The following is a 9570-nucleotide window of genomic DNA, read 5'->3' on the forward strand; positions in this document are numbered from 1 at the left end:
GTATTTACTCGATTACAAATCTGTCACCTAATTCTTTGATGCGATATATATTTTATACTGATTTAGAGGTTTATAACATTTTCATTTAATAGAACAGTTTTTATATAGTTTTAAAATACTAAAAGTTCACTGTAGTCTTGTGAAAATTACTCCATTTCTTTATTTACTTCTGTAAATATTATTTTGAGTAAATTTCACAAAACATCCCAAAATCCTGGAGACATTTCTCACGACCTTGTGAAACTTTGTTTTTCCCATTTAACCCTCAACACTTTTCCACAAAACTCCAAAGGATCTCTAGCAATCTCCAAAACTTTTAAACCTTTCCTAGAAAAATCTCAAAAATTTGCCTCTTGTAATTTGACAACCTTATTATCTGCCCAATTTCGTTTGTTCTTTTTTTCTTTTCTTTGGGGCTTGCCTTTTTGGAGATTTTGACAAAAAAGTAGAAATCTTTGGGGGCTAGTTTGAGAGTCTTTGGGGTTTTATAATGGGGTTTAGTTGGAAAAACAAAGTTCAAGGGTGTTTCACGCAAGACGATCCAAACTTTTTTGGGGGTTTATATGTGCAATTCACTCTGTTAGTTTGGGACAAAAATGCTATATATTCAGTCATCGTGGAAATGAAACGATCACACACCTGTATTATCCACTGAACTCTCCGCAAGCTCGAAAACACCCGCGAACAAAATCAACAGATAAGAAACAGGGGAAAGAGAGAAAGAAAAAGCTCCAAAAATGGCGAGCGCACTTCAGCTCGCAGACTCAAACCCTCTCCTTTTCAAACCCTCGCTCGCGAAAAGACGAAAACACCCCCAAAGATTCCGCCTTGTTCCAAGAGCTTCGTCTTCTTCTTCTTCTCCTCCTCCTCCTCCTCCCCCCGAGAGAACGCGGCGTCAGTTCATCTCAGATGCCTCGGCCGTACCTCTCTCCATCGCTGCGCTTCAGTTGCAGGCGTCGCCGGCGCCGCTCTCGGAGTGGGAGAGGGTTTATCTCCCCATTGATCCTGGTGTTGTGCTCCTTGACATCGCTTTTGTGCCTGATGACCCTAAACACGGTGAGGATCTAACCCTAATTTCTTGTTGGTTTTTTTTGCAATTTTTGTGGCAGTAGATGTTAGCGCCTCAATTGTGATGCTTTGACGATAATGGGATGGATGGTGCTCGAAACAATTAGGCAATGTAAGGGAAATTACCCACTAAACCAGAGAATAGAACAATCACAAACACAATATTTACGTGGTTCGATCAAATTGATCTACGTCCACGGCAAGAGGGTGTATCACTATATTTCTTTCTCAACATACAACACTCATACAAAATATTGAGAGCTCACAGATTTCGTTGTATGGCTTTCTCTCTGTTTATCTCTCAATCACTCTCTGCTGGTTTTGAGTGCTTTTTAACAGAGGAAGAGAGGGGGGTTTTATAGGCTTCAAATCCTCTCATTTATCAACAAAAAACGGCTCTTGTTGTCAACAAGTGCGGCTACCGAAAGCCAGCACCTCTTCAGCCACCTAAAGCTAGCACGCCTGCCTCCATTTTTGACTTAGCTCTTCAACCACCAGCACCTTTTCTTCATTGTAAACAAGAGCTGCTGTCGGCTGCCACTTTATTTGACCAACAATCTCCACCTCGGTGAAGTTTTTTCAAAACTGAACCGACACCAATAACTAGTGAGTCTTCACCCATCTTACAATCAATGCCCCAAATGGGACCGTCTAACAAGTGCGAACGCCTCCCAAATTCAAGCAGTGCTTGAACTTGAAGACCGGGATCGGTTTGGTCAACATGTCAGCTGGGTTGTCTGCAGTACCAATCTTCTTCATAGTGATGTTTCTTTCAGCAGTTGCCTCACGAATGAAATGATATCTGACATCAATATGCTTTGTCCTCTCATGATGTGCTGAGTTTTTACTTAGATGTATTGCGCTCTGATTGTCGCAAAATACAACTGAACTAGCCTCCTGCTGTAGTCCAAGCTCCCTCACGAGATTTCTCAACCAAATGGCATCTTTTACCACTTCTGTTGCTGTCATGTATTCTGCCTCTGTAGTAGACAAAGCAACTGTCGACTGTAGAGTTGATCTCCAACTAATAGCTGAGCCAGAAAGAGTAAAAAGATAACCAGTCAAAGATCTTCTTTTATCGAGATCACCTGCATAGTCAGAATCCACAAAACCTACAACCGAGGTTCTCAAAGTACTGCTATCAAAAACTAAACCCAAATCTGAGGTACCCCTGAGATACCGTAGGATCCACTTCACTGCCTCCCAGTGTGTCTTCCTTGGTTAAGCCATGTATCTGCTCACTACACTGACTGCCTGGGCAATGTCTGGACGAGTGCAAATCATAGCATACATAATGCTACCCACTGCATTAGAGTATGGAACTCGGGACATCTCCTTCTTCTCGTTCTCACTTGTAGGTGAATCTGAAGCCGAGAGCCTAAAGTGAGGAGCCAAATGAGTCGTAACGGGCTTGGCCTTCTTCATCCCAAAGCGTTCAAGCACCTTTTCAATATAACTCTTCTGTGAGAGATATAAAGTTCCAGCTTTCCTGTCCCTCCTGATCTCCATAACTAAGATCTTCTTTGCTGCACCAAGATCTTTCATCTCAAACTCATCACTGAGTTGGTTCTTCAAAATAAGAATCTGCGACATGTTCTTAGCAGCAATAAGCATGTCATCGACATATAATAGAAGACTTAGCAGCAATAAGCATGTCATCGACATATAATAGAAGATAAATAAAAGAATCATCTCCTAGATGCATGTAGTACACACAACTATCATAAGTACTTCTTGTGTACCCATGACTAAGCATAAAATTATCAAACCTCTTGTACCACTGTCTGGGAGATTGCTTTAGGCCGTACAAAAATTTCTTCAATCTGCAAATTTGATCTTCTTTACCTTCTACGAAGTGTCCCTCTGGCTGAGACATGTAGATAGTCTCCTCAAGTTCGCCATGTAAAAATACAGTCTTCACATCAAGCTGCTCAAGCTCTAGATCAAATAGAGCAACTATGACAAGCAATACACGGATGGAGGTATGCTTCACAACCGGAGAGAACACTTCATCATAGTCAATTCCCTCCTTTTGTCTATAACCCTTAGCCACCAACCGTGCTTTGAATCTAGCATCTTCAACCCCTGGGATCCCTTCTTTCTTCTTGAAAATCCACTTGCATCCAATTGCCCTTTTACCCTTAGGTAATTGCACCAAATCCCAAGTCTGATTCTTGTAGAGTGACTCGAGTTCTTCTGTCATAGCTGTGGCCCAACGTCCAGATTCTCCGCATGAGACAGCTTCAGTAAAGTTTGATGGCTCTTGAATACTCATCTCTTCAGCTGTCGTGAGAGCATACGCCACTAATTCAGCATGTGCATATCTTTGAGGAGGTTTGATCTGTCTCCTCTCTCTGCCAGTGGCTATGGAATAAGGTTCTTCAGTCTCAGCATCATCAGCATCTGAGCCTGAATCATGTTGCTCTTCTACAGCTGTAGGAGCAAATTTTATAGACGACTTTTGAGACGTTTCTCCCTCGAGCTCCACCTGAAGCTCCACCTTATCCATGGTCTTCTCTACATTTCCTGTAGACTCAACAGAAACCTTCCCATGATCAAGCATATATCTTTCATTAAAAGTAACATCTCTACTAATAATGAATTTAGGAGAATCAGGTTCAAGACTCCACAAACGATAGCCTTTAACACCATCAGCATAACCAATAAATATGTATTTCTTAGCTCTAGGCTCAAGCTTACCCTCTCTAACATGATAGTAAGCGGGACATCCAAATACCTTTAAATTTGAATAGTCATTTGGTTTACCTGACCATACCTCGTTTGGAGTCTTGTGTTCAATGGCGGTAGAAGGAGACCGGTTCACCAAGTAACAAGCTGTGTTAACAGCTTCAGCCCAGAAGCCTTTATCCAAGCCAGAGTTTGAGAGCATACACCTAGCTCTCTCCATCAACGTTCTATTCATGCGTTCTGCCACCCCGTTTTGCTGAGGAGTGTGCCTGACCGTGCGATGTCGTACGATCCCAGAATTTGAGCAGAACTGATTGAACTCACCACTGCAGAACTCTAAGCCATTATCTGTTCGGAGACGTTTAATCTTCTTTTCAGTTTGATTTTCAACAAATACTTTCCATTTCTTGAAAGTTTCGAACACCTTGCTTTTGCGCCTGAGAAAGTAAACCCAAACTTTCCTGGAAAAATCATCAATAAATGTCAGAAAATAAAGAGCACCACCTTTGGATGGAACCTGAGCAGGTCCCCACAAATCTGAATGGATGTAGTCGAGAGTGCCCTTCGTCGTATGTGAGCCAGTCGAGAAGCTGACCCGAGTTTGCTTCCCAAACACACAATACTCACAGAAATCCAGTGATGATGTATGATCACCACAGAGTAAGCCACGTTTACTCAAAATAGTCATCCTCTTCTCACTCATGTGGCCTAAGCGCATGTGCCACAACTGAGTAGTGTCTCTATCAGCATCAGAAGACACACCTGCAGAGCCTGTCACCGTACTACCTTGGAGAACATAAAGACTGTTCACCTTACTACCTTTCATCACAACCAATGAACCCTTAGTAACTCTAAGAGCTCCACCTTCGCCAGTGTAAGAACACCCAATAGAATCCAAAGAACTCAAAGAAATTAGATTTTTCTTTAAGTCCGGGATGTGTCTCACATCTGACAAAGTTCTCACTATCCCATCGTGATACCGGATGCGAACTGTACCAATGCCAACTGTCTTGCAAACTGCATTGTTACCCATCAAAACTGATCCACCACTTATAGATCTGTAAGTAGTGAACCAATCTTTATTTGGACACATATGAAAAGACGCACCTGTATCCAAGATCCATTCTTTATCGGAACGGCCATCCAAGGGACATACTGTAAGAACCGTCTCAGCAACAACGGCAGTATCAGCCTTTGCCGTATTAGCTGAATATGAGGTTTTACCACGCTGGTTGTCTTTCTTCTTTAGAGCATAGCATTCTGACTTATAATGCCCTTTCTTGTGACAGTAGAAACACTCCACATTTTTCTTGTTTGGGGCTGACCTGGACTTTGAGCGATTTCTGGATTGACCTTTATCACCCTCTCTGGCTTTCGATCTACCTCTGGCTAGCAGACCATCAGCCTGCCCATCGGTACCTCTCCCATTCAACTTTGTTCTCAACTCAGCAGAATTCAAAGAGGCCTTCACATCCTCAAGACTTATGGATTCTCTTCCATACAACATAGAGTTAACAAAGTTTTCATAAGAGTTAGGCAAGGAACATAACACAATGAGAGCCTGGTCTTCATCATCAAGCTTTAGATCCAGGTTTTTCATATCCATGATAATTTTATTAAATTCATCAAGGTGTTCTTGAATGGGTGTACCTTCTTTCATCTTCAATGTGTATAGCCGCTGCTTCAGGTATAATCTCGTAGTAAGAGATTTCTTCAAATAGAGACTTTCGAGCTTTGACCACAACCCCGCTGCCGTTTCCTCATCGGCAACTTCACGAAGCACATTGTCGGATAGTGACAATTGCAAGGCGCTGTGAGCCTTTTCGTCCATCTCTTCGATCTCGGCACTAGTCATATCATCTGGGTATTTCCCGTCGATAGCTTTAACCGTGCCTTCACGTCGCAACAAAGCCTTCATCTTTATCCTCCATAGGCCAAAATTGTTCTGGCCATCAAAGATCGACACCGAGAACTTTGCGGAAGCCATTGTAGAGGATTGAAAGCTGTCCTAGAACCGAGAAGCTCTGATACCAGTTTGTAAGGGAAATTACCCACTAAACCAGAGAATAGAACAATCACAAACACAATATTTACGTGGTTCGATCTAATTGATCTACGTCCACGGCAAGAGGGTGTATCACTATATTTCTTTCTCAACATACAACACTCATACAATGTATCACTATATTTCTTTCTCAACATACAACACTCATACAAAATATTGAGAGCTCACAGATTTCGTTGTATGGCTTTCTCTTTTCTTTCTCAACATACAACACTCATACAAAATATTGAGAGCTCACAGATTTCGTTGTATGGCTTTCTCTTTGTTTATCTCTCAATCACTCTCTGCTGGTTTTGAGTGCTTTTTAACAGAGGAAGAGAGGGGGGGCTTTTATAGGCTTCAAATCCTCTCATTTATCAACAAAAAACGGCTCTTGTTGTCAACAAGTGCGGCTACCGAAAGCCAGCACCTCTTCAGCCACCTAAAGCCAGCACGCCTGCCTCCATTTTTGACTTAGCTCTTCAACCACCAGCACCTTTTCTTCATTGTAAACAAGAGCTGCTGTCGGCTGCCACTTTATTTGACCAACAGGCAAAATGTTTGATTTTTTTTATTAACATTGAAATAATTCAGCTAAATTTGAAATTTTGTAAATAGTAATGCTCGAAACTTCCTATTTTGCTACTTGATTCTGCAGCAATTAACCAGGTTCACGTGTTCGGGCAAAACCAATAAGATATGTAGTTCGAAATATCAGGTAGCCAACAACGTCCATGTGAAGATTTGCTATTTTCCGGCGATGCCCTTCCGATGTTTGCAGCAATGCCTTTCTTTGATGAAAACAGTAAGCAAAGGTTTCATGTACCTTACCCAAGAGGGTCCAGCCTAGTTGGTAAGCTGCCTATGAGTAATACGCCAATGTCTCTGGTTCAATTCTCTTGGGGAGCACCTATAGAAAACTAATTTGTGTAATACTCGAGGCTGTGCATTGGGGAGTGTCCCTTAGACATGCCTAGGGGTTTGATGCCCATGGTCCGAAGGATTGTGGGGAAATTTCCTTGTCTAACCGGAAAGGTTGCATTCATGAGGAGAGATTATTTATACCTTCTTGGTAGTTATTTTCACAATATACAAAGATCTTGTCATGATTAGATTAAAGGGAAACAATTTTGTTGATTTGTCCATCTGAGCTATTAAAATCAGCCTTCACAGGTTGTTGTTACCTTTTGCGGTGATGACAACCATGGGGTTATTGTGATTCTTCAGATTTGTATAGTTGTCATTTTATCCTGCTTGCCTTGTTATATTCGCTTTATGTGTCAAATAGTCAGCTCAACATAAACGAATCTCCTAGGCTACGACCTTACAATGGGTTACTGATCTTTCTTGATTGATTTGCCTTCTCAGAGATCACACTACAACTTTGCAGTGCATTACGGATCAGTTTGAAATCGTTCTCTTTTTTTGTTGAGTTACGAACAGACTTACCAGGCATATCCTTGATAAACTCCATGGCCTATGTGATTTGCTAATGACACAATGCCGTTGATGAGAAGAAGGACGAGACAGTTTCTAAAGTAGAAAGACTGATAGAAGCTCTAGAATCGATAAGTTTTAGAGCCAGTATACTAAAAGTATAATATATGGAATATGATTTTTAAAAACTTTGAAAAAGATGAGCACGTAGTGCATATTAACAATTGAGAAATACTTAAGAGGAATCAATTTTACTATTTAGGATGAGTCATTCATCAAGATGGTGAAATTAGTGATGATGTGGTTTATGGAATCAAATCAGAATGGTCAAAGTAGATCACTGCTTATGTAGTACTGTGTGATCATATAATACATATGAAATTGAAGCAAAAGTTTTTGTAGGATAGTTATATGACCAATAATGCCTTCACATTGAGCATGCTGAACAATTAAGAAACATGTGCAAAAAGTGAGGATAATAGAATTTAGAAGGTTCTGATGGACATGTTATTATAAACTAAGAGATAGATAAGAAATGAATCCACTTGTGATAAGTTAGAGATTGCTTCTATTGAGGATAAAATGAGAGAAAATTGATTATTGAGATATTTTTTTATGTGCAAATGATGTTACTAAATTCGCCAGTTAGGAAAAGTGATGAGGTTGATTAGTGGATAAAGACAACTAGAGGTGAGCCTAACATAAATTTATTTGAAACAATCAAGAAGAATATGATAATGGTTAATTTAGTGCAGAAGATAACACTTTAAGAAAGTAAATGGAAGAACATAATTCATGTAGGCTTTGGCAAAAACTGGGGATTAGGATTTTGTTGTTTTTGTTAAAATATATTTGTGGAAGAAAAAGAGACAATACTCTAAAGTCTAAGCTATTACAAAGAACCTGAGGAGAATTGGGTAAGCCATTTGATTTGTGACGAGGTCGCACAATAAAGGCATCACCCTATGTTATAGAGAATTTTTTTCCCTCTATTGGGAGTAGTGAAAGGGGACCCACAATTTCAGGAAAAAGGACTCTAAACTGTTTGATTCGAAGATTATTTGTACATAATGGTACTTATAAATAACTTATGCCAGTGTTTATCTTAAAATCTTACTTCTTTACGTTTTGTAGCTCTTATGTTTGAACCGTAACAGAGATGAAGATTGTTATTGGTGTATTGATAATAATCCTATATATATATATATACATACATATATATATTTGTCTTATAGAACATTCAGTTAAATACAGAATGTTTTCCCATCCAGGTTTTCTATTGGGAACTAGACAAACTTTAATGGAGACAAAGGACGGAGGCAACACTTGGGTCCCTCGGTCCATACCCTCAGCCGAGGATGAAGATTTCAACTATAGGTTCAACTCAATAAGCTTCAAGGGAAATGAAGGCTGGATTGTTGGAAAACCTGCAATCTTGTTATATACATCAGATGCAGGTGAAAGCTGGGAAAGAATACCTCTGAGCGCTCAGCTTCCAGGAGATATCGTAAGAACATCTAGTTGATACTAGTGACGATTCTACTGCTCATTTTCCATTGCGTATTAGGCCCATAACTTCTGTCTGCCTTGCTCTTTATATAAGCTACTATAGCAGGACTATAATATCTGATTATTCGGGTCTGCCTTAAAATCATAAGAAAATTATTTAAAAGTGTATAAGAGTGACTATTAATGGAAGAAAGAAAAAAAGAGTAGATAGTGGAGGACTACATACAAAGCTGAGGTAGCTCTTAGCAATTTAGTCATGTACAATAACTAAAATATTCATTGCAGAACAGTTAACTTAGAAGGGAATATGAACCTTTACGTCATTCTTTTACTAAGGAGTCGGATTGAGGTCCTTATTTGTTCCAAAAGCCGAGACCATAGCAATCGGGAACATAGGATGCTATAACGAACCGTGACTCGGGTTCAATCGTCCCACATTCCTGTGGAGCTTGACCCAGTTCACCAACTCCAGTGACCCGATTTAGAATTCAAACTATTTAAAAATTAAAAAAAAATATTTTTGAAAAGAATAAACATCAAAAAATGCGAATTTAAGCAAATAAAGTATGCTACCTTATTGCAACATGATTCTCAAGGTTCTTTTACCATTACTGATATCAACTAGTATATTTCTTAAATTTGACTCTTGCAAAACCTCTAATTCCTACATTTATGAACCAAACCTAAAGCGTACCATGTACCCTGCCATACCATATAAGCCTATCCCCCGGTACCCGGTTCCTAATGGGTGGGGTACCATCCTCCTGTACCCGTCCCGTGAACCGAGACGAACTGGGTTCCATGCCACTTTGGTCGAGACTGAA

General features: G+C 40.1%; 1 protein-coding gene across 1 annotated transcript in view; it reads left to right on the forward strand.

Annotated features, from left to right (window-relative positions):
- LOC109820476 (photosystem II stability/assembly factor HCF136, chloroplastic) overlaps positions 635-9570 on the forward strand; it is a 17083-nt gene continuing 8147 nt past the window's right edge. Inside the window, exons 1-2 of the mRNA XM_020386628.1 lie at positions 635-1056; positions 8509-8744. Coding sequence (XP_020242217.1) covers positions 738-1056; positions 8509-8744 — 555 coding nt within the window. The 5' untranslated portion in view covers positions 635-737. The remainder of the gene's footprint in view (positions 1057-8508; positions 8745-9570) is intronic.

Source organism: Asparagus officinalis, chromosome 1 (assembly GCF_001876935.1).
Source record: "Asparagus officinalis chromosome 1, Aspof.V1, whole genome shotgun sequence".
NCBI lineage: Eukaryota > Viridiplantae > Streptophyta > Magnoliopsida > Asparagales > Asparagaceae > Asparagus > Asparagus officinalis.